Below are 24,334 nucleotides of genomic sequence, written 5' to 3'. Positions count from 1 at the left end.
TTCGCGTATTTTTTCTCAAGTCATTAGCAAACGATAAGGTATTCTATCCGATATCCATCTCGACGAACCTAAATTAACACTCGCAGCGTGAAAATAAGTCAAAAATTCTTCCCCGAAACGACATTCGTTCACCCTAACGAGCTTATTGTGTACAAACTCGGCAGCAATCTGCACACTGCGGGTGAGATACCCCACACCTTGCGACAAAATGGGCGGGAAATAGGTGATAAAAAGGGCACACCGCAATAATTGCATTACTTATTTACACACTACAGTGAACTTCGAACACCAACGGTAGACGACTCGAGTAAGGGAGGTGTAAGACTTGGGAAAAAAATTACCACGTAATTACGAAATACGAGGCGAAGTAGCGCAGCGCAGCGCAACGCAACGGAGCAAAACAGCGCAAAATATCGTCGTGTAGTGCTCAAATTCATAATTTGTAATTAATTTCCCTCCTCGAGTCCTCGATCCTCTTTCCCTTCCCTTTGCAATGTACCGACCTGGCACCTTGTTCTCATCATGGTTATACCGAGTCGTTGACTTACGACTCAACATCGTTATTATTTTACCACCTCTGGTGCTAACCTGTGTCATTTCACTTTTGTCAGTAGTAAAATATGAACTATTTCTTTGTAATTCACGCTCTCGTTCCACACCAAAAAAAAAAAAACAATTGCTCTCTTTTTGGCAAAAATGAACGAAATTTCATCGTCGACTTTGTCCCTGCAAATTTTCAAGCAAGATTGAAAGGAGGCAACGAAACGAGGAATTATAACGCAATTCTGACTAAACGAGCTAATTCGAGTCGTTGTTAGCGCTGCTGGAAATTTATTAGGCAAATTAGGTGTATTAAAGATGTCAGACGAAGGATTTAAATATGTTTGGTACTTATTTTTAAAGACTATACGCGTCGATTTGTTTGTCGACTCGGAAAAGTTTTCGAATTAACAACGCGCCAAAGCAACCAATTTACTCGGCTGCCGAGTTCGAATCTCGATGCGAACCAAAATTTCAAAAGCTCGCGGTTTTTTCCCCCAGTAAGCCTTAGCCGAGTTTCGCGAATGAAAGTAAAAGAACTAAAAAAAAAAAAAAAAAAAAACGTAAACTGATAACTTGATTACGTAGTATAAGAATTTAAGGTATAAATGAGCTCGGCTCGCTATTAAAAAACGTCAAGATTCCTGTGAAATCATTCTGTCGTCGCTCGTTAACTACGTAGATTTCTCCTTTTTTCCTTTTCTATACTCTTCTTATGCTCTTGGAGAAAACTCGAAATCGAACATAGCAGCGCCGAAGACGACGAGGAGTTTTGGGCAGGGTTTAGTTTAGTTTTACGATACACGTCGTTTTGTTTAGCTCGTGCTCGTATATTTTACGAATTCAAACTCGAAGCGTTTTCCGATTTCTTCTTTTAATTTTCTTAATTGCGTCATAATTTGGTAAATGAGATTTCTCCGGCTTTCATGGCGTGTAAAAAGGGTAAAATACGAGTACCCGATACATAAAGAATCTCCGATCGAGGTTTTTTTTCCTTTTTGCTTTCTCTCGCGTTTTCGAATTCCAAAGCGTATACTTTTGTCACTCTTTTAACGACATCGAAACAAAAAACACCGAAAATACGAGGACCTAATTAGCTGCGGAATATTTTGTCGAAGTTTTCGACCTTATTTTATTTTATTTTATTTTTTTTTTTGAAGAAATTTAATTGGCAATCAACGTCGAAGAATTGGCCATAATTTTTTTTTTTTTTGAAATAATAGTGTGTTAGGGATTGGGAGTGGGTACACCTGAATTCATTCAACTCAAATAGGTATGGTATTTTCAGAAATTTAATTTTTAAAAACATTATTTCAAAAAAATATGTGCCTTTGGTATAAAAACATGATTAAATTTTAGTAGAGTGTACCAGATTTTGCAAAGTTCAAGTTTTCAACCTCCCGCCCCCAAAGTTTCTTGGGTAAGAAAATTGACAAAAAAATGAGAATAAATTATATCAGAGAACATTTTTCGAAAATATCTCATTTCCACATAAAAACGATTGTTCTACCTACATAAACCACTTCTCCAAAAAAATCCTCTGTTGGGCCTTCAAATGATATTGGCTCTCTTGCATACAGTCCCCCCCCTCCAAATTAGGGAACAAAAAATATATATAAAAAATCAATGTCTGTAGAAATTTTTTGAAAATTTTTCTTTTATTGGCAGAATCTTTCTAAATAAGCACGTTTTCAAGAAAAAGTCCCCCCCCCTGGTCTCCCAAAAATGATGTTTGTTCCTTATAAAGTCTGCGTATACATATATCTGATAGCCCAAACTGTGAAGAAGGGCATAGTAAAACTACATACCCTTCAACATAGTCATTATATGTACTAGAAATAGCCAACAACTTCATAGCACACAATTCAGGACTAAATTTTACCAAACTAGTATAGACTTCATGGCTACAAAAATTTATAACAAAATTCCAAATGAAATCAAAATTATCAATTGCACAAAATTATTTTCTCGTGACACATACACCAGCTCCCTCCAGCTGTCTCTATTTAGGGCGCTCCTGACTCGAGCTGGGAAGCTGTGTCCAATGGCTTTCCAAATGGAGTCTGTCCATCTTGTGGGGGATCGTCCTCATCCTCTTGTTCCCTCAACCTTGCCTTGGATGAACAGGGATTCCATGGCATCTGCCCTTGTGACATGCTCAAAATATTTGAGGATTCTGCTGAGTACCATTGCTGACAATCTTTTCCAGACACCCATTTCTCCCAAGACAGACACGTTGGTCCTATTCTCTGTCCAGGGGATCCGATGCATTCTCCTCCAGCACCACATCTCAAGTGCATAAATTTTTCTTCAGTCTCCCTCACCTACTGTCCAAGTTTCCGAAGCGTAGAGAAACACAGAGAAAACTAGAGCATTTACCAGCCTTATCTTCAGAGCCTTACTCACTGCTGTGTCTGACCATATCTTCTTTAGACGAGACATGGTGCTTATTGTAATCTGCACTCTGCATCTTATCTCGGCCGCATATTCGAATGTACCGATTAGTAGAATACAATAGAACCACAGGGGGTGAAAACTGTATCCGAATGTCCGAAGCGAAATGACCGCCAATGTCCCAAAAGGTGTATCCGAATGTCCGAAGTAAAAAAAACCTTGTATGACTAGGGATTCCCAAACATATCTGGGTTTTGAGGAATATGGAACCCAATTGAAAGTACAACTACATACCTTGCATGTAGCATAAAAATACCTAGATAAGCGTAAGGTCGATGAAGATGTGCTCATGAAACCCCAAAATAGATTTATGAGAGGCCCCACTCCAAATCCTGGAATTATGATCGACTGTATAGCCTAAGCCTTATTGCATTTTTACTTCAGGAAAATCAGGCTAAAAACCATTGAGAAGGCACAAAAATTTACTTTTTTACAGCTGAAAAGTCTAAACCCTTAAAAGGCATATCAAGGACCCCCTCAAAATGCACATGCAAATTTTCCAGCCTTCAAAGTCGATTTGTGAGGTTTCTCTTCTTCGAAATTGCTCTAAAAAGTTGATTTTAATTTTTTTGACCTTTATCGCCTGCTTTTGTTTCTCCCTCTCAAGAATTTGGACATACCTCAATTTTTTAGCGAAAGTAATCTCCACTCATATTTTTCAAATCCAACGTAAAATCACACAAAATATGAAATTCCTCTGGCTAAAGCTGAAATGTTCTTATAGTCCAAGAAGAGGGGGAGGGATGAAAAAAAAATTGTTTAAAACGTATGTGCCTATAATCTGATTGAGAACTGAAGAAAATTCTAAAATATCTTTCTTGATCTTACAATTACAAGTAGATCATTTCATGACTATTAGGTATGCCTTTTCTCTGATATCTAACATTTGCCTATAGGCTAGTACGATTCATTTTAGTAATCTCCAAATTTTCAAAACGTAAACCTAAATTTTAATGATATCTTTCTACAATTTAGCATAATTATTAATTAATGCGAAATATTTGCAAAGAAAATTTTTTTGAACTAGGTACATTATATTCAACAGATGTACCTAGACCTACTTTAGAAACCCCTGTAAGCGCAAAAATCCAAACGGACATTCAGATACACTTTTTGGGACATTCGCGGTCATATTGCAACGGACATTCAGATACAGTTTTTACCCCCCATGGTTCTACTGATAACCACTAATCGGTACATTCGAATATGCACCGCTTATCTCTGCTTATTCGCCTCCTTTGTTATTGTAGTGGAAGAAAACCAGCTGATTGTTATGATGAATAGTTTCATTAGATGTCTATAGGATCGCTAAGGGTATATAAAGTGGAACAGCTGACTGTTTGAAAAATAGATTAGGTAGAATTTATACCTATAGGATCGCTAAAGTATTTATTTGGATTTCTTCCACTACAGTTATCCACAAAGGATCCCAGATATACAAACTGACTCACAACTTTGATGCTCTCAATTTCCTGTATTTCAGGCGAGTTGTTCTCAGGCTGGTTCACAATCATGATCTTTGTCTTTGCTTTATTTATCAGCAGCCAGTATTTTGCACTGAACTCTTCCAGACATTTCAAAAAAACTGGTCATATATTTGACACTTGAGGCAATGAGGGTGGTGTCATCAGCATAGCAAAGATTTGATATTCGTACACCTCCAATCAATACTCCTCCCTGCCACTCACCTGACCTGTCTTCATTGGTGCTTTCTGATACAATTAGCTGCAATGTTTAACAAATTATATATTCTCCATACAGATTAAACAGGAGTGGGGATAGAATGCAGCCCTGTCCTACTCCTCTCTCTGGGTAGAATTTCTCCGATGTGGTCTCTCTGTTGATTCGGACATTTGCCACGCTTCCCTTGTAATTGTTTCATCAGCCTCACCACTTGTATTAGGGCACCCACCTCGAGTAGAATTCTCCACAGTTTTTGCCATTGTATGCAGTCAACAGCTTTCTTGTAATCTACAAAACACAGCACAGTACGCACTAGGGTGGTTCAAAAAACAATAGAAAAAATTGTATGTTTTAATTTTTTGAGCTTACCCCCTAGGGCCCCTAGAAGTGTTCCATTTTGGTCAGAAAACACTTGACAAAAAATTTCAGGTCAAAAAAATAATATTTAGAGGTCGCGCATGAGAGTTAAATGTTGAGAAGGTATGAGCGCGTCCAGCAAAAACTTCTCACAGTTGCGCGCCGGGGAACGCAGCGTAGTGTCCCCTTGTTGGATCAAAGCAGATTACAACACATTATCCCCTCTACAATGCATGATAAGTAAGTCTAGTCCTTGGTGAGCTTTTTATGAATGTTATTAATGATGAGTCAACAACAATTTTTCAATTCCGAAGATCACTGAAGGTGAAAATAAATACAAAAGATTTGAAAAGTAAAGAAAAAAGTATAAGTAGATATGAATTTGAGGTTGTAATATTCTATTCTACTTTGAAACTAAAGGGAAACAATTTATGGGATTTTACATTGAAATATGAATATTTTATAAGATTCAGCACTTCTAGTTGAATAGTTGATGTTTTATCAGCTATTATCAATTTAAGAGGTACATATTACTTAGTAAACATGGAATTTTTTGATTTATAAATTCCATAATTCAGGTTCAAATGAATTCTACAGCCAAAAAATCATAATCAATACTTTGGAATAGTTGTCTTAAAAACCCCCAAAAAATTGGTATCACATAATAAGTTGTAGTGGGGGATGCCACTCTCAGTACAGTTGCATAGAATCAACCCCATCAAGCTTCGTTGCGTTTCCCACAGCACCGTCGTGGGAAGTATTGTGCTTTCGCACACTCATAGCTCTCAACATTCAACGCTTGTGCACGACCTCTAAATATTAATATTTTTCAACAAAATTTTTATGTTGTCATTTTTTCATTAAAAGGAACAAAATTAAGGGGTAAGACCTCAAGATTTCAAAAAAAATGTTACATGAACCACCCTAGTACTTACATTGTATTCGCGTGCTTTCTCAATCAGCAGTCTGAGTTTAAGGATTTGCTCCCTAGTTCCCCTTCCTTTCACGAATCCTGCTTGTTCTGGAGGAATTTGGCTGTGCATGAGTGAGTATAACCTATCGTATACAATCTTCAGTAATACTTCGCTGGTGTGACTTATCAAAGAGATTGTTCTGTAGTTCTCACAATTCTCTGGAGATCCTTTTTGGTACAGAGTGACATATGTTGACTGTACTCAGTCCTCTGGCCATTTGCTGCTCAGCCATATCGAGTTGCATATGTTGTGGATTTTGTGAGTGGCTCTCCACTTCCCGCTTTAAAGACCTCAGCTGTCACCTTATCTAGTCCTGGAGCTTTGTTCTTTTTCAAGTACTCAAATCTTGTTCTTAAGCAAAATTGCTAAAAATTATTGGTTTTTTTGAAAAATGCAGAAAATAAACTTGATTTGATTTGATTTGAAGTCCCTCAAGGAACGGCTTTTTGACAATTTTTGGCAAAAAAGAAGACCTTAAACATTTTTTGGAAAAATGTGAGTTTTACAAAAAACCGACAATTTTTAGTAGGTAGGTAAGTTTGTTGAAAAACAAGACTTTGGCAATTTTAGCAAAAAGTTGGACTTTCAGCAAAAAATATCAGGGTTGAAAACCGTTTTGAATTGAATTGGTTGTGATGGTGGTGGTTCTTAGAACCTTAAATATTACTGGTTCCCAGTTTCGGTTCCCAAAAGGTTCTCAGACATGGCTTTGTAATGGTTTTGTTCTGGTTCCAAAAGGTACCTTTCACATTGTTCTTCCAAAATGGTTCTCAGTTCTTCTCAAACTCAAATGGTTCTGGTGGTTCCTTTTACTCCTCCTTTGATATTTTGCTGGTGGTGCTGGTTGTTCCACCAATTAAAAAATGGTTCCAAACGGTTCCAGGTCCAAAAAATGGCAAAAAATTGAAAATTTGAAAAAATTCCCCTTTACCTCGCTTATTTTGCATGAAAAACACGAATTCTTATTTCACTTTGGTAAAAAAAACGAAGTTTCAATGATGAGGGGACCAAAAAGAACCGATTCCTGAAAAGGGTTCTGATGGTTCTTCTTATTTGAAACTTGTTCTGGTTCTTGTTCTGGTTGTTCTTTCCTTAAAAAACTCAATCGGTTCTAAATGGTTCTAAATTGTTTCAAAATCATTTTATATGGTTGTTCTTTTGGTACTTCTCTTTTCCAAATTTTGAAATGGTTCTGATGGTTCTGGTTCCCGTTTCACCTGACCTAAAAAAGCGGTTGTGGTGGTTCCAAACAGTTTTCAACCCTGAAAAATATCGACAAAAAAGCGAGAATGGATAATTTTTCAAAAAAATTGTAAATCTTCAGCGATTTGCTAAAAAGCAAAAGTTAACAACTTTTTGGAATTATATTGTGGCGATCTTTGTATTTCTTCGCCATTTTTTTCAATTGCAAAAAAGCTAGAATTTTTAGATTTTTTGGCAAAAAGTAATACTTAGTTACTTTTGGTCAATTTTTAGAAAATGGCGAGACTTTTTGAATTTTTTTTTTTCAAAAACCCGATAATTTTTAGTGATTTTACTTAAAAACAAGATTTTTGTCGGTATTAGAAACAGCGAGAATTTTTGACAATTTTTATAAAACATAAAAAACTGACAATTTTACCGAAAAGCGCGACTTTTTGGCAATTATTGGCAATAAATGATACGTTCTCGCAATATTTTTGTCGAAAAAGCGAGATTTTCACTCACAATTATTCTGTTACAAAAAGAGAGAATTTTTGACATTTTTTTTTTGTCAAAAAAGCGAGACTTTTGGGAAATTTTAATTTCACTCTCAGCACACAATGTGCGAGGGAGAGGGAAAGCGGAAAAAAGGTTTGTACCTCGTTAACGAACAGTCATTAAACAATCTTGAGATCGAATTTCTTCCGCAAAAAATATGTTCTCTTTCACGATGATCGAGAACGTAATAGTATATTACAATACAAGGAGCGAAAGTGAAGTATGTTTGGTCGAGTGCAATTTGACTCGCCGAGCCGAAGGCGAGGGGAGTTAAAGCACGAGACCAAACATTCTTCACGTCGCTTCTTGCATTGTAAGATGTTTTTCATTATTCATGCTACGAAAATAAGTTTTACGCCCGTTTTTGGTTAAAGTGATGAGTATGACCCCTTTTTTGCATAGTAAATATATCGAATACTAAGCCTCCTAGAAAAAAACTAAAGACATTATGTCGATTGGAAATTTAATTTTCTACAATTTTCCTCGACTTCATTTTTCCGTAGAATGCTTTTTTCCGCCTCCAGAGCCCTTTAAAAGTTGAAAGATTTTCATTTTCGACCCGGGTAAACATAGAGCATTTTCGTAGCATGCACAGAGGGCGGAAAACTTATACTTTCGTAGCATGTATAATGAAAAAATTAGTACATCATTCTGCTACCGAAATACGAGATGGTAATTTTCTCGTCTCGCAGAAGTACTTGGATACTTAGGTAATATAATTAATTTGTGTCCATTTCACCTATCTAATTATCTACATCGAAATCTCAGCTCATCCCTGAGCAATTATTTCTCTAAAATACTCGTCACTTGAGAACCGTAACCGAATACTCTCTGTCGAATAAAAACTCATCAATTTTGAATCCGAAAAAAAAAACAAAGCAAGCAGCAAAAAACTACTACAGGACGTTTATAATAGAGAAATCCGCACACACCAAAATAAAATATATGCTTTAGAATTCGCCTACTCTGGTACATTTTCGCCCATAAATAGAAATGTTTCTCAACTTTATAATGGAATCCACACGCCCATATTTGTCGCGGGCGGCATTCAGAAAAAAATACCATTTTATGACCACAGGCGCCGCTTTTGTAAAAAAAAAAACTTCAAATGAAACCGCATTTTCGTCCTTTCGCCGTTGTTTTTCTCTCCAGCCTATCATCTTATACATAATAACGTATTAAACATACAAATAAGTAGGTAAGTACCTAAAAAAAATTGATCAATCTGTTCACGAATGATTCCCTTAAATAAATTAATGCTCTCACGAACAATTCACTGAGAAATGAATCAATTTATCCGTTAACACTTTGTTTGGAAACAGATCCTCTTGTTAATAAACGATTCGTTAGGAATGGTGGAGGCTTTGTAAGATTTAAAATTTCATCGAAATCGGTTCAGCCATTTTCTAGATAATGAGTTTTAAAAAATGTTGGAAAAAATTTTGATGCTCGATAAACTTGGAAGCTTTGAGCTATTGGAACTTGATGATGATATCGAAATGTTCGGCTGGTAACCTACATAGTTATGAAATTTCAAATTTGATCAAAATCGGTTCTGTCGTTTATTTTCCTATAACTTTCAGTTATCCAGAGATCTCTATCAAATGAAACAAACAACAATATTAGTTTGACTCACGACATCGTTAATCGATTCTCTCAAAAGCTACGCTCATCTTTGCGAAACACCCTGTAGACCTTCAGATACGAATCAAAAAGGCAATTGTCGCGCAAAAATAAGTTTTTTGAAATTAACTTGGACAAGTTTTTTTTCTACTCCTTCTTTCTCTTTTCAATAATAGAACTCGATAGGCGAAAGGGGCGAAAAGGTGGAGGAACTCGACGAACACGCCGAATGGAAAAAGTTATCCGGAAAGTAATTCGATTGTGGGGAAAATCGAGCACAATGACGTTGCCATCGGACGAAAAAATGTCGGCAAATTATTAGAAAGTCTTCGCACACATGGAAACGCTGGCTGCCTTTTGCCTCGCGGTGATAGCGGTGGTTACAGAAGTTGTGCGAAAAGAGCACGACAACGATGACGAGGAAAATGAAGGCCCGAAGAGAACGGGGATGAGAAGGGAGGAGAAGCTGTAACAAAAGTTACGAAGACGTCGAAATATAATATGTACCGAGATGGATGTTTTTCGTGTAGAGAATGATATTGCTGGTGAAATTATTATTATCAACGTGTCAATATTTTTGAGAAAAATACGTACAGTCGAGTCGTGGGTGGTTAATGGGGGTCTTGGGGAGTGTTCTCGTTTGTACTTGATAACTCTCTTGGGGCGATTTGTTGTACTTATACTGAAATTCGGAACCCTATAGTTAAATTTGTATTTTACATGTTGTTTTATTTATTTAATATTTTATTTTAATGTCAACTCGAAAGTACATACATGAATATTAATTTGGAAATCGTTTTGCAGAGGCTCATCTGAATCTGGGTCAATTACTAGCATCGCTGGGTAAATGCGAAGATGCCGAGGTGATTCTGAGGAGATGCGCCAGTCTAGACGGGACCGGTGTCAAGGATCCCATATCACACGAATCGACCAAAATCTCAGCCCTGTTGCATTTGGGCAGACTGATGGCGGATCGAGGAAGGTACAACGAGGCGATTACCATTTACCGTGAAGCGGTGGATTCGTTACCAGAAAATTATCAGCCTCAGGTAAGTTTTGTATTGTGAAAATTGAGGGTAGAGGGACATCATGGTCGATGGAATGGGATAAGTGATGATGAAAGAACTCGAAAATGATGCGTATTTTTTGATTCCAGGTGCTGTATAATTTATTAGGAGAAGCTTTGTTCCACGTTGGTGAATTGGATGAAGCTGAGAAATGGCATTTAGCTGCGATGGAGGTGAAACCGACCCACGTGGCTACTCACCTCATGTATGGAAGACTGTTGGCCAAAAATGTTAGTTTATTACTGTATCATTTTTAATCGTTTATTAATGATTTTTCCAAGTCAGGTCTCTCGTTGTACAAAAGAAATATGAGTTGAAATCTGTATTAACCCATTTCAATTTCAATTTTTTCAAAATTTTCAAACATCATGGTTAAAAATACACATTTACGCTAATTTTCAACAGAAATTTTCACCTATTTTCCCCCCTCCCCTCCGCAATCACCATTCTTGCCATCAAAATTAACATGAAAAATTGGGAAATAATGGCCAATTGGAACAAAAATGAAACTAAATATTTTGGTTTTTTTTTGGGGGGGGGGGGTGAGGTCGAACCGAAAATTTGCCAACTGATATGAAGAAAAGATACAAATTTTGGCAAAATATAAGATGAGGAAACAGTTCTGCCCTTTGACATTATAGGTAGGTCTTCTTTATATTCTATCATGTCGACTTTAAAAAATTTTTTGTTTTCTCAGTTCAATTTTTAGAAGCCTCAAAGGCGGAATTTTTTATTTTGTAAAAAAGAAACAAATTATAGCCCGAGCGTAGCTAGAGCAAAAGCTTTCGAAAGTTCGTATTTTGATAGGTGAAAACACAATGGTTTTTATGTGAAGAATTTGATTTTTTTGGTTTGAAAATTTTATAATTTAAAATCATGATTTTTTTGGGGGGTGATTTTTTTAAAAGAAAAAACCAACAGGTTCAAACGAACTGAGGGCAAAAGCCTTCGAAAATTCGTATTTTGATAGGTGAAAAATTTTTATTTTTTTTTTCAAATATGAGAAATTTAATTTTTTGGTTTCAAAAGTCAAGAATTTAAATGGTGGTTTTTTTTTAGGAATTTCAACTTCAAAAAAGAAAAGTTCTGCTCAAATATCTTTTCGGTAATCTTATTCATACCTGGGAGAAAATCTATGAAAAAATTTTGGCAATTGGAAAATCTTGAAGAAAATAAAACGTGTTCCCAATTTTACTTTTTTTCATTAATTTTCCCCTTCTTGAAAATTGACACATTTTTTTATGTCTATAAAACTTCGTTCTCTTCTTCCTCCCTTTGAAAATCATATTAATTTGAAAAAGTGCTTCTGATTAGTAGTTCTGGTTTTTCCTTACATTTTCATATTTTCTTGCTTATTGACACATTGTCTTTTTTTTACATTTTTTAATCATCGAGATTTCATATTTTTATTCTCTCATTATTTTAGAATTTTTATTTTCGATTGTTTCTGGGATAAAAAAAAAACTAAGAAAATTTCTTTCCATTTTGTAAAATTTAAATACTGTATCAGAGAAAATTGTCTTTCCACCTCCCTCCCCCCTCTTCTGAAAAATATTTAAAAACGTTATTTGGAGAAATATCCTAAATAAAACTTTTTAATTTTTCATTCATTTTACGCTTTTTACTCCCCTTTCTCTTTCCCTCTTCCCCTTCTTGAAAATATTGAAATTCAATTTGAAGAAATGTCCCAAATCAAACTCCAAAATTTTATGCTCTTTCAAAAATTCAAATTTTTGAAAAAAAGTTGAAAATGTTTTTTTGAGTATGAACACCTACTTGTTGACGATCCCGTCCCTTTCCCATTCTCGTTAATTTTTTTGTATTACGAGTCATGTATTTATCTACTTTAAATATTTACCATTCATTTCTGTTTTGATGATATGATAATCATTGCTAATACGTTTCTTGTTTCGTTTTACAGAGAAGCAGAATCGCTGAAGCTGAGCAACGATTCTTGAAAGCCCAAGAACTCGCTCCCGAGGATCCAAACGTGCATCAGCATTATGGTACATAATATGATAAAAATGAAAAAAAAAATAAAAATTATAATAATATTATCAGTAAAAATTTAGATCTCGACGAGTTTCAAAAATATAAATGACGAGAAAAGATTATGTATGAAGAATCGTTAGCTTGAAAATCAAAATACGAAATTGAAATCAAACGACGACGTCATCGTGATGTTGGTTTGGTGGTTTTTTCGTAGAAAATGTTTTAGGAGAACGAATTGAAAATGCAAATTAAAATAGTACCTACAAAAGATAAAGAGGCCTCAAAATTCTGGAAATTAATTTTAGAAACACGCCAACATTCGCTTTCTACGTTATAAGTTATATAGTATGTTTCGTATACTTCGTGGGACGATAAGATTCATACTTATTCAGATCACGTCGTCGTCTGGTTGACGTGTGTATCTGTGGGAGGATGATGAGCGAGCACGATGCGAAAGGCAGGAAATGAAAAAGGACGTTTGGCAAATTCGACTCGTCGAGTACAGATGTTCGATAATTTATCACGAGTTTAAATCGAGCGCTTATGAGGAAAAGAATTAAAAGAGGGGGGGGCAATATTTTGGTGGAAAGATTAAGAAAATTCCTGTTGATTGTGGATTAAATGTATCTAGTACTTGATTCGTGTGAAATATTGATCGAAATTTTAATTGAAATTGATGGAAAGAGGTTTTTAAAAATGTGTTGAAATTCTTTTTAAAAGGAATGTACGATCTCCTATGAAGGATAAATTTCCAGTGCTGAATTTTGTACCAGTGTAGGTAGTGTACGTGTTCCGAATTTTCAACAAATTCTTAGAAAGTCAAATTCGGCTATTTTTTTTGAAAAACTCAAAATTTGATCAAATTGAAGGAGAAATGGTTTATAGCCTGTTTTCGATCTTGAGAATCGAATAGTAGTTTTTTTTAGCTATTGTGGAGCCTCCAGGAGATTTTGGAATTTTTCAGTTCTACATTATAAAAATAAGTTGGGAAGTTATTGAAATATGGGTTTGAACAGAATTACGGAAATCGATTTTTGATTTGATTGTATTTGTGCCTAAAGTAATTGTCTTGAAATGTCACAAGGATGGTCAATCCAAATATGATGGCGCTGCATTTAATTTTCCAATCTTTTTTGAACATTTTTTGAAGTACTGGAAAATTCAGGCAATACTTATACTCAGGGGGTGACAACTTTGAAATGAAAAAAATGACATATTTTCAGTTAAAAAAATTTAGAATTGGCGTGACCACTTCTGCTGCAATTTATGTGGCCTCAAGTTTTCGAAATCCATTTCTACTCGTTTAAAGTAAGATAGATTTTCTGATTTGTCTTTTTATTCATTTTTCATTTTTTTTTAAAATTGAGTGTCGAGAATGATACAAATTTTGAAAGTCGTGCCTAAAATGGAAACAGCTCGTTGTGAATAAATTTGAGTGAATAGAGCTAGCTAAAATGTTATTTGGTCCTTTATGAAGGAATTTCGCCTTGACTATGAATTCAAATATTTTTCTCTCGGGGTATAGTTTTTCTCAAAATAATCTCCGAAGAAAATTTGGAATCCCAATCTAACAGAACTGGCTTCAAAATTTATGTGTCAACACATCAATGAAATTTTTTATTTTGTTCTTAAAAACTGTAAAATCCAAAACCTGATGGAGGCTTCAGAGCAGCTTGAAACAACCAAATATATATTTGTGGTCGAAAATAGGGTAAAGCTATAATAAAATAATTTTGGCTTTGTAACCGAGAACCTGATTTTGAAAATTTGTATCTAATTCATCGAAAAGGCCCAAGATTATGTACCTACTCGAGCTTATAGGTGCTGAATTTCATTTTAGCTTTTTTATGGAAAATTTCTCCAAAATCTTGAAGATTCTGAAATTTTTTGGAGGTTCCGGAATGGCTTGAAATCACCATAATTCAATTCGATAGGTCAAAAATTGGATATAAACCAAACAACTTTGAATGTTTTCAACTGACGATAGTGGTATATTTTGAATGCACTCAGAGGCGTGCCGAATGGGGGGGAGTGGAGGGTGCTCATCCCTTCCCCCTTAAAAAATTCAGGCGAAAAGTTATAAATTTTTGGGAAAAATTGGGTGAGTTGGAAAAAGTTAAGGAATTATTGGGTAATTTGGTTGGGGAAATAGAATTACCAAAAACTATGGGTTTTTTCTTGAATTATAAATTTTCAAAAAAAAATTCTGACCGAAAATGTAGGATTGAAAAGTTGACTTATCACATAGAAAATAATGTTTTAATTTTTAAAAATTATTAATTTTCGAACGCTTTTGCCCTCATTTCGCTCAAGCCTTTATTCCTATTTTTGAAAATATTATAATTTTCTGAAAACTATTGTTGAAAATTTTCAATGTTGAAGCTATGAGAATCAACTTTTTGCATCAGTTATTTTACTTTTCGAAATGTCAATTTTTTCAAAGCTTTTGCTCTCGCTTCGCTCGGGCAAATTTGAATTCTACTTTGTAACTTTTTTTTTTTTTTAATCTTTTTGAATTTGATTTTTCAAAGTCCACAAGACTAAAAAAAACATGAAAATTTGCGAATTTTTGATTTCCAACCTTGCAATAGAACAATTCCAATTTTTTTTCATGAATAAAAACATCGTTTTTAAACATTTAAAATTATTCAAAATGTTTGTTTCCAACTCCCCCCTCCAAAATTTCTTCGAACCACAACTAACTAATTAGCATGAAAAATACTCGTGGGAGGAGGGGGGGGGGGGTTTGGGGTGAAACGTTGAAACGTTGAGCAAATTTGGCGAAAAAATTGAGAATATTTTAACCCCCCTCCCCCCGGGGCCCGGACAAATCCTCTGAATGCACTTTCGATTTTTCTATTCCTTGTTTAATTTTTTTTTTTTTTGTAAATTGGGCTAGCTCCTTTATCTAAAATAAAATACCTAGTAATTTTTTTTTTGAATTTTCAATAATTAATCCAAAGTCGAAAACTGAATTTCAGCTTCTGAAAATTCAATTCTGGAATCTGCATTTTTCTCAATATGGGTCATCTTTATCAAAATTTCGGTTAATTGCGTTATTTGATCATTTTATCGAGTACAAGTAAGAGAAGAGAAAAGAGAAAAGTTGGCAGAGGGACTTGTCATAGTTTATTTTGAAATAAAAATACGCAGTTGCTTTGAAAATTTCAATCAGAATTATTATTAACAATAATTAACGTTACATTTTCTTTTATTACAGGTCAGTTTTTATCGCAAAATCGTCGATATAACGAAGCAGCTCAGCAATACTTACTAGCCATGAAATCTGCACCAACCGAATACGATTTAATAATCGGAGCGGCGACTGCATTCAGGCATGCTGGAAGGGGTGATAAGGCTGAGCAACTTTACAGACAAGCTTTATCGTTGAAACCGATGGTAATAATGAGTTATATTTTGTCGATAAAAAATTAAGGAGAAAATAAAGATACAAAATGTGTAATTTTGATTCTTGGGTCTGTCCACGCTCCCTTGTAATGTGGATATCTCATTAACAATAACCTATTCTGATGACTTTTTTGAAGTTTCTATTTTTCTGGCTTTTGTTTTTCAAAAATTGCCTCGAATTTCTTGTTTATTCCAAGTGTTCTCCTTTATTGTTTTTTTTTTTTTTTTTTTTAAGCCTAAAATACAGAAAATATGAAAAAACGTACCTTTGAAAAATTTTTAAATGTCAGAATTATGGGCTTAATTTGAATGATGAGTTGCTATGTGAGCAAATGCTCCACTCTAAAAAGTAAAAGATCATTCTATATTACATGACATGTAATATAGAATTTGCCACTTTGAAAGTAAACATTGTTTACTTTCAAAGTGGCAAATTTTTGATAACAAAACTCTTGCTTACATTTTTTGGGAATCTTTACCAAGTTCAAAGTTCTGGCAATAGTAGAATTAATATACTTTGAGAAACCTTTTTCTCTTTTTAAAAAATTAATTCCAAAAAATATTTATTCACTCTAAATATAATACCATTTTCTCGTATTTTTTCAGGACCCAGGCGCCCACGTGAACCTCGGAGCGATGCTACATCTAAATGGTAAATTCCAAGAAGCGACCGTATACTATCGAGCAGCTTTAAAACTAGATCCGCACGACGAACTGGCGCTGGAAAACATGAAAAAACTCATACCACATTGGAAAATGCCATCTTTATGACTAGCGTCTTGCCATCGACCATCACCCAATAAATTAGTCATGTTTTTAAAACCGAATTAACGCAATGTAAGGTTACTCGGAAATGCTTACTAATTACGAGCTACCAATTTGCGTATAAAATCGTCGTCGTTGTTTTTTTTTTCTTTGTTTTTGTTTCCCCTTTTTTTTTCATTTTTGATTTTTACTTCCGATGGTGTGAAATGGATCGCATCATTGTAACTGTGATTTACAAATACGTGTTTCCGGATGGTTTTATTTGTTTTTGATTTTGAAATTTCGTCCGAGGGTTTTTTTTCTCTTGTTGGGATTGCGAGATTACGTGAAAAGTGCATTTTAAAAAAAGAAAATTTTTATCATGTTTTACATACGAAATGTGATCGATTTTATTTCGGTGGCTTCAGAATCTAAATGTACTTACTTACCTAAGTAAGTAATTTCTCACTTGGCATTTTTTCTAAAATATTGTTTTTTCCTCGTTGAAAATTTTTTACTGTTATGGGTCTGATCTCCGCTCCGGTGACTGGATGGATAGGTCAATTAGCTGAAAAAAGTGCTTTTTAAAAAACGAATTGTTGGAATACTTACTTTTAAAAGATCTAACTACTGTATTCATATTTGCTGGCATAAGCTGTTAAATTTCTATTCTATGATTAACAAGAAAAAAAAATTCGTTTGTATTTAATTATGAAATTTTTTCATTCTGTTTGATTCCTTCATTATTTTCCTACCATTTTAGAATTTTTTTCTTCGTACCTACCTAATGTGCAATGATTTTCAACGAAGTCACCCTCTTTGATACCATTATCATTTTATCAGCGATTTATTTGTAGATGTTAAGTTTTCATATAATATTTTCCTCTCCATTGTTCTGTTTTTATGTGTACTTAAGCTTAAAAATTTTTTTCCTCTCTTTAAGGGTATTAAGTATTTTAGAAAGTTCGTTAGAATTTGTAAACAAAATTTTGAATTTTTTTCATTTTTTTTCTGTTTATAAAAGAATATTTTTTATAAAAATATTTTTCGTGCCTATTATTTTCAAGGTTCTGTTACGATATTTAATGGACATAATTTACTTATATTCAATTTTTTCATTATGCCTCGTTTGTGGTAAAATGTGTGTTTATGTTACCTAAATAAATAAATTTTACTATACCGATGTTATTGATGATTTGAAATTGGACCTCAGCTCAAGGGATGATTGAAGAAAGTTCCAAGATTTACCTCCTTCCAAAATTCGTTTCGACTTTCGACTTATGGTATGGTCAATTCATTTGAGGTCATTTTCCAAAAACTTAAAATATGATATTTAACTTGACGTTTATGAATTAGCGACCTCAAACTATCATAAAACCTCATTAAAATGCAATAATTACATCAAAATCGCGATCAGCGCCCTCAAATTAGTATAAATATTCAGAAAACGTTTTCAAATGTACGACTGTGGCGCTATCTGTAATGTGAAAAGTAAACTGCTTGAAAGAGTACAAATTCTGAAAAAAATGATGCAGCGCTGCAGACGGTCAAAACTGGAACTTATTTAGTTAATGTGGAAAAATGAGTTGAAAATTACATTTTTCTATATCCAAAATCAGGATTACAAAAGAACTTCTAGTTTTCACCGCCTGAAGCACTGCATCATAAATTTGTAAATTTGTTCTCTCTTTAAGAGAGTTGTTTCATAAATCATGCTACAGATGGCGCTGCTACCACGGTTTCGAACTTGAGTTTTTTGCTCGAATGAAAGGCAAATAGGGTGTACGAATAGTCGATTATCATTAATTACGAATCGCTGATCACGTCAAGCTCGTTTATTTTAATCGATCGAGCTTTTGAGTACCTGAAAGTTCAACTTTATTGAAAAAAGCTTCATTTTTTAGGGAACTTTGAGCTTTTTGGCAGAACCAACACCGGAAACGGATTCTCCATGCATCAAAACCCCCTCATTCGTACAGTTCGTACAGTCTAAAAAGCTCTCTAAAGCTCGCAAAATTGATTCAAAAGTTCAAAATTTATAATGCAGCGCTGCAGGCGGTGAAAATGAGAAGTTCTTTTATAATCCGGATTTTGGGATATAGAAAGGTGTATTTACAACGTATTTTTGACGATAACAAAAGAAGTTCAATTTTCTGCCACCTGAAGCGCGCATCATTTTTTTCAGAAATTTGTTGTCTTCAAAATTGAGCTTTTTTATCGAATGAAAACCAAACAGGGTGTACGAATAGTCGATTATCACTAATTAAGCATCGCTGATCACGTCAATCTTGTTTAATTTAATCGATCGAGCTTTTTTCTACCCGAAAGTTCAACTTTTTCGAAAAAAAGCTTCATTCTCGATGGAACTTTGAGCTTTTTGGAGGTACCAACACTAGAAATGGATTCTCCACCTGCAAAAATCCCCCATTCGTACAGTTCGTACAGTAAAAAGAGCTCTCTAAAGCTCGCAAAATTGATTCAAAAGTTCAAATATTAGGAGTATCGAACCTCCTAATACTCTATATCATTCTCCTAATGAAATTGGTCACATAAAGCATCTAATATACTCGTACTCAAAATTGACAAAAATTGGCAAATTTGAGCTTTTTCAAAATTGAGCTTTTTGGCCAAATGAAAGCCAAATAGAGTGTACGAATAGTCGATTATCACTAATTAAGCATCGCTGATCACGTCAATTTCGTTTAATTTAATCGATCGAGCTTTTTTCTACCTGAAAATTCAACTTTATTGAAAAAAAGCTTCAATTTTGATGGAACTTTGAGCTTTTTGGCGGAACCAACACCGAAAACGGATTCTCCGCCTGCAGACCCCCCTCTCTTTTCCATTCGTAGGGTTCGTATGGTCTAAAAAGCTCTCTAAAGCCCACAAAATTGATTCGAAAGTTCAAGCATTAGGAAGGCGTATCCAACCTCCTAATAAAGAGGCGAAAAAGCCGCGCTTAGAAGATACCAATAGAAAAAAATGTGGAAAAATTCAACAACCCAATTCATAACATCTACTTTCATTTAACAATTATAAAAAAACACAATTCTTCTTCACAACATGCAATAAAAAATAAAATACAAAAATCATGCTGAGTATTAAAAAAATACAAACCAATAAAAAAAAACAGTAAAAAATCTAAACAGATCTATGAAGTTGAAAAATAAACAACTTAATTCACAACAACTGCACAAAACACATGTTTTCCTTTCCAACATGCAATAATACATGAAAATAAAAATCATACTAGGTATCATACACATAAGAAAAAAAAATTTACGCACTCAAAAAAAACAGTAAAAAATTCATTAAAAAAATTCACATAAGTAGGTATGTACTATAAATTTAAAGCTTATTCTTTTTCTTTGGATTGACCTTATTACTTTTGGATTCTCGTCCAATAGCATTATCAGGTAGAGCAGGAACTGTCGATACATCTGGCGATTGAGTTGGTGAAGGTCTACAGCAAAATGGACTTCCTTTATCGCTTCTTTCAGCGGAGCAGAATGGTGCATCGATATTAGATACACAATATGTACCAACAGCACTATATATAAATGTAGGTAACATCAAACAATATTGGTCAAAATTAGCCTTGGAAATATGTACAGTATTATACCAATTGAATTGGTTGAAAATTATGCAAAAGTATACCTACCCTTCAGGAGTAAACTGTCCAACGGGCATGAAATGAGCGTTACCGATCCGGTTCAGGATGCCTTTGGAGTCAGATTCGCCTTGTAAATTACGTCGCTTACATTTCGTACCATGTCTTACTCGATCTGCGAAAATACTCTCTGCTAAGTAACAAACACTTCTCATATGACTGCAAAGCTCTTCATCTGCAAAAAAAAAAAGTTACGTAATTTAAGGTACATTCGGTAGAGAAGAAATTTCCATCAATTTCTGTCGAGAATTTCCTAAAGTAATGTTGTGGAACTCACTGGTAACATTGACACAATAGGGTTGAATACGTCCACCATTGAAGTAAAAATCAATATGACCTATTTTCTTGGAATCGCCATAACTGGAGCTGGTATGCAAGACTTGGACTTGATCAGCATCTCCAGCATCTAATCTGGACTTCAACACATTAGGTATCAATGGTTTGGCCGGATCTAGACCTGTTGGAATGAACAGAAACATAACTCTAGGTACTAAAATTGACAACTGACTCGAAAAAAATACCCGTGATTTTAAAATCACGCCCCACCCTCTCACCAATCACAAGTAAAAATGAACATTAGTACTCGTAGAATTGTTCAAAAGTAACTCAGCAACCCATCAAGATAGGTTAAAGTTTTGCGAAACATTTTTTTTATATCCAAAATTAAGATTACAAAAGAACCTCTCGTTTTCACCGCTTGAAGCGCTGCATCATAAATTTGTAAATTTGTTCTCTCTTTAAGAGAGTTGTTTCGTCTATCATGCTATAGATGGCGCTGATAACACGTTTTCGAACTTGAGCTTTTTGCTCGAATGAAAGGCAAATAGAGTGTACTAAGGGTGTACGTACGAATAGTCGATTATCATTAATTACGCATCGCTGATCACGTCAAGCTCGTTTATTTTAATCAATCGAGCTTTTTTCTTTTGAACCCATCACGATTTTTGTGATTTTTGAACAAGTCGTTTGGGACCCATCAAAATGGATTAAAATTTGGGAATTTGGGGGAACATTCAAATATTTCGAAGAAAATGATTTTTTGACCTTTCATGAAGAATTCTGAGCTCAAGATTGGCCCATGATTCCTGGAATTTTTGAAAAAGTGTCATCTAACCTACAAAAAAATGGGCTAAAATGTCGGGGAAAAATTTGAAATTTCTATCAAAACTTTTTTTGAGCATTTCTAAAAATTTTCAGCCCAAAATTGACTTAATTTTTGGGGTGGTTATGGTTATGAAAACGTGTTTTTCAGACTCGATCTTGGACCCAACTTCTTCAAAATTTTCCAAAAAAGTTTTGATAATTTTTACCCATTTAAAATTGTTTTTTCAAAAATCTCGAATATCATGGACCTGGCGTATAGACTCCTCAAAACTGCTCAGAGAAACATATTCGTCGAGATAATCAAGATTGTTGAAAAATTTAAACTCATTTTGATAGCTCAAATGACACTTCTTCAAAAATCCCGAAAATTACTCGATTTATCCCAAGCTCAAAATTTTAAAAAAATGTTCAAAAAACATTTTTGTCAAAATATTTGAATTTCCTGCAAAATATTAGCCAATTTTGATAAGTTGCAAGGTCACTTTTGAACAATTCGACCACATGGAGGGAAGCTCGACTCTAGAATTTTTATTCTTTTTTGACCTCTTAAATTGATAGGCAGAGATTTCAAGCAACTATAAAGCCTAATTAAATTTTAGAAATTTTCAATTTTAAAAAAAATTCCTTTAGCTGGACCCATCCTAAATTCAATTCTAAAAAGACTCGGATCAATCATATCGCAACTCCTTTAATTGATTTAAAGCATAATTTCTCATCTCAAAATCTATCTTTCTTAGATCAAATCCATAATTATTTTAATGGTAGATATTTTTCCAAAATTGACGTATTCTACTTCAAATCAAAGTCAAACCAAAAATGAAGTATTTGGCTTCTTACACAAGGTCTTTCATGTTGAAAAAATTGAGACGACTGGAGAGAGAAGAGACTGGTGGGTCAAATCCATACAAAACAAAACGATAACCAAATCAACATGCCACACAACATTTTCACAGTTTTTTCGAACTTTTTTTTTCAAAAGTAGGGCTGCAGGAACAGCGAAATATCGTTTCATAAAATTGAGCAGGTTTTCGTAATCGATGCCCTCGACCAGAAAGATCAGATCAGAAAAAAATGAGAAAATATTCAAATTATTTGTTACTTAACTTCCAACATGATTTTAAATTTTGTTTCTAAATTCTAAATTTATTCCAGAAATTAATTCTGATTCTATTTCTAAAAAATTAAAAGGGATACCTACGATTTAATTCTACTAATAAAGAAATAAATCATATAAAAATTTTTAAAAAACTTTCTCAATTTTTTCAAAATTTCTTTTTCAATCTCCATTATTATTTAATATTTCTTTAAATAATATAATTGATTAAAATTTGATTTTTTACATCTTTTTTTATCTATTAATTCAACTTTTTTTCTTCGACATTTTTTAGGAATACATGAATGGAAATTATAGCTCTTCGAGTGTTTCTGAAGTGTTGAAATCCAATTTTGACAATTATTAGGTAAATTGTTAAAAAGAGGATCGTCACTTTAAATTTTTCAAAATCTCATGTTGCATCAGTCAACATTCGTAGGTATTCATACCTAATGAAAAGTTGACCTTTCACCTTGAAAGTCCAGTTTTTGGATTTTCAAATTTCAATCACTACTCATTTGAATCTACTGTTTATTTTCTGTAAAATCTACAGATCAATTCCAAATTCAATTGGTTTTGAGTTATGAGCCTTCAAAACATTGTAGTTTTACAAAAAAAATCGCAAATCATGAAAATTATGATTCGATCTAAAATATCTAAAAAGTACGATGGGCCAAATTGCCTAATTTCACCCCCCCCCCCACCTTAATTCGATCAAAATGTAGGATTTTTCACAACAACAAAAATGTCTGTATTTAAATTTTTTAAAATTTATAAAAAATCAAAAAAATAAAATTCAGTAAGTATCTGAAATTTTACCCACATTGATGGTGTATTTTTTGGCGATCTTCTAAATTTTTCACCGTTCAATTACGAAACTCTTCTTCAAATTGGCACACTTCACTAATTATACATATAATACAATTACCGCGTATATTTAAATGAAATCACCTCACCGATAATTTTATGCAATCGAAAATTCAAATAGTTGGAAACAACGCCGCAAACATGAGCTCCCAAACTATGCCCAACGCACGAAGTCTTACGCATATCGACGCCGGAATTCCTCAAGAACTTGAATAATTCGCCGATACATTTGGCAGCCGATTTAATATTATGAACAGCTGACAGGTAACATGGAAGTCTAGACAAAGGGCCCCAATCAACAACGATCACATTATAGCTTCCATTTTTAATATACGCTAGAAACAGAACAACAACAACAAAATTTGCATAAATTAATTAAGCGGTTTAGCTAGGTATACTCGTACATACTAAAATTCGCTAAAAGTAACTCCTAATTGAACAGCTGATTCTCTTCTCTCATTAGCCTGAATTTCCTTAAAATGAAGGAAAAAATAAGGCTTATTTTTAGTACAATTAAGGTTAATATACGAATAAGTACACAATTTCTTTTTAAACGATTTACTCTAACATTTTATTCACCATCGCGTAAGATCCCAGTGGGCAAGTGGTCAGCTGTGCCTCCGTATCCGTGAACTAAGATTATCGTCTCGTGAGATGGGTTCCAGTCACTGGAGTGAAGCCAGACAGGCGACGACATGTCAACATCGAAAGATCTCATTTCATCATTTTTATCTCCTCTTTCTTCCGAACTGGATGTTTTCCTTCATCGCGATTCGAGCATACAGAAATAAACCAGCACACACGATTAATTTTTTTCAACATTTTACTTCACAGAAACTTTAGATTTATCGATGCTTACCTCGTGTAAAGAGTATATTTGATGAGATTTTTCGAACACAGATCGTTATCTGTCCTCCAGATACAATCCTCTCGAGTATTATTGAGATTCGATTGGCCTAAATTCAACGCATCCAATAGCACATTATCTCCAATTTTTCGAGCACCTGCGAATCACACA

The 24,334-nt window shown here is 34.1% G+C and overlaps 2 protein-coding genes across 3 annotated transcripts in view; one reads left to right on the top strand and one right to left on the bottom strand.

Moving 5' to 3' along the window:
- The window catches only part of LOC135842966 (protein O-mannosyl-transferase TMTC2-like), a 533,307-nt gene extending 515,542 nt beyond the window's left edge, over positions 1-17,765 (top strand). Inside the window, exons 7-11 of the mRNA XM_065360664.1 lie at positions 10,176-10,420; positions 10,528-10,668; positions 12,360-12,444; positions 15,651-15,829; positions 16,445-17,765. Coding sequence (XP_065216736.1) covers positions 10,176-10,420; positions 10,528-10,668; positions 12,360-12,444; positions 15,651-15,829; positions 16,445-16,609 — 815 coding nt within the window. The 3' untranslated portion in view covers positions 16,610-17,765. The remainder of the gene's footprint in view (positions 1-10,175; positions 10,421-10,527; positions 10,669-12,359; positions 12,445-15,650; positions 15,830-16,444) is intronic.
- Positions 17,766-19,575: 1,810 nt separating this feature from the next.
- LOC135846074 (phospholipase A1-like) overlaps positions 19,576-24,334 on the bottom strand; it is a 21,639-nt gene continuing 16,880 nt past the window's right edge. For both annotated transcript variants that reach the window (XM_065365066.1, XM_065365065.1), the window contains exons 2-7: positions 24,176-24,320; positions 23,896-24,077; positions 23,406-23,651; positions 20,530-20,709; positions 20,244-20,427; positions 19,576-20,132 (exon numbers count right to left, since the gene is read on the bottom strand). In XM_065365066.1, coding sequence (XP_065221138.1) covers positions 19,931-20,132; positions 20,244-20,427; positions 20,530-20,709; positions 23,406-23,651; positions 23,896-24,034 — 951 coding nt within the window. In that variant the 5' untranslated portion in view covers positions 24,035-24,077; positions 24,176-24,320 and the 3' untranslated portion in view covers positions 19,576-19,930. The remainder of the gene's footprint in view (positions 20,133-20,243; positions 20,428-20,529; positions 20,710-23,405; positions 23,652-23,895; positions 24,078-24,175; positions 24,321-24,334) is intronic.

The sequence above is a fragment of the Planococcus citri genome, chromosome 4 (genome assembly GCF_950023065.1).
Source record: "Planococcus citri chromosome 4, ihPlaCitr1.1, whole genome shotgun sequence".
In the NCBI taxonomy this organism is placed as follows: domain Eukaryota; kingdom Metazoa; phylum Arthropoda; class Insecta; order Hemiptera; family Pseudococcidae; genus Planococcus; species Planococcus citri.
This window is presented reverse-complemented; position numbering and strand designations above follow the sequence as displayed.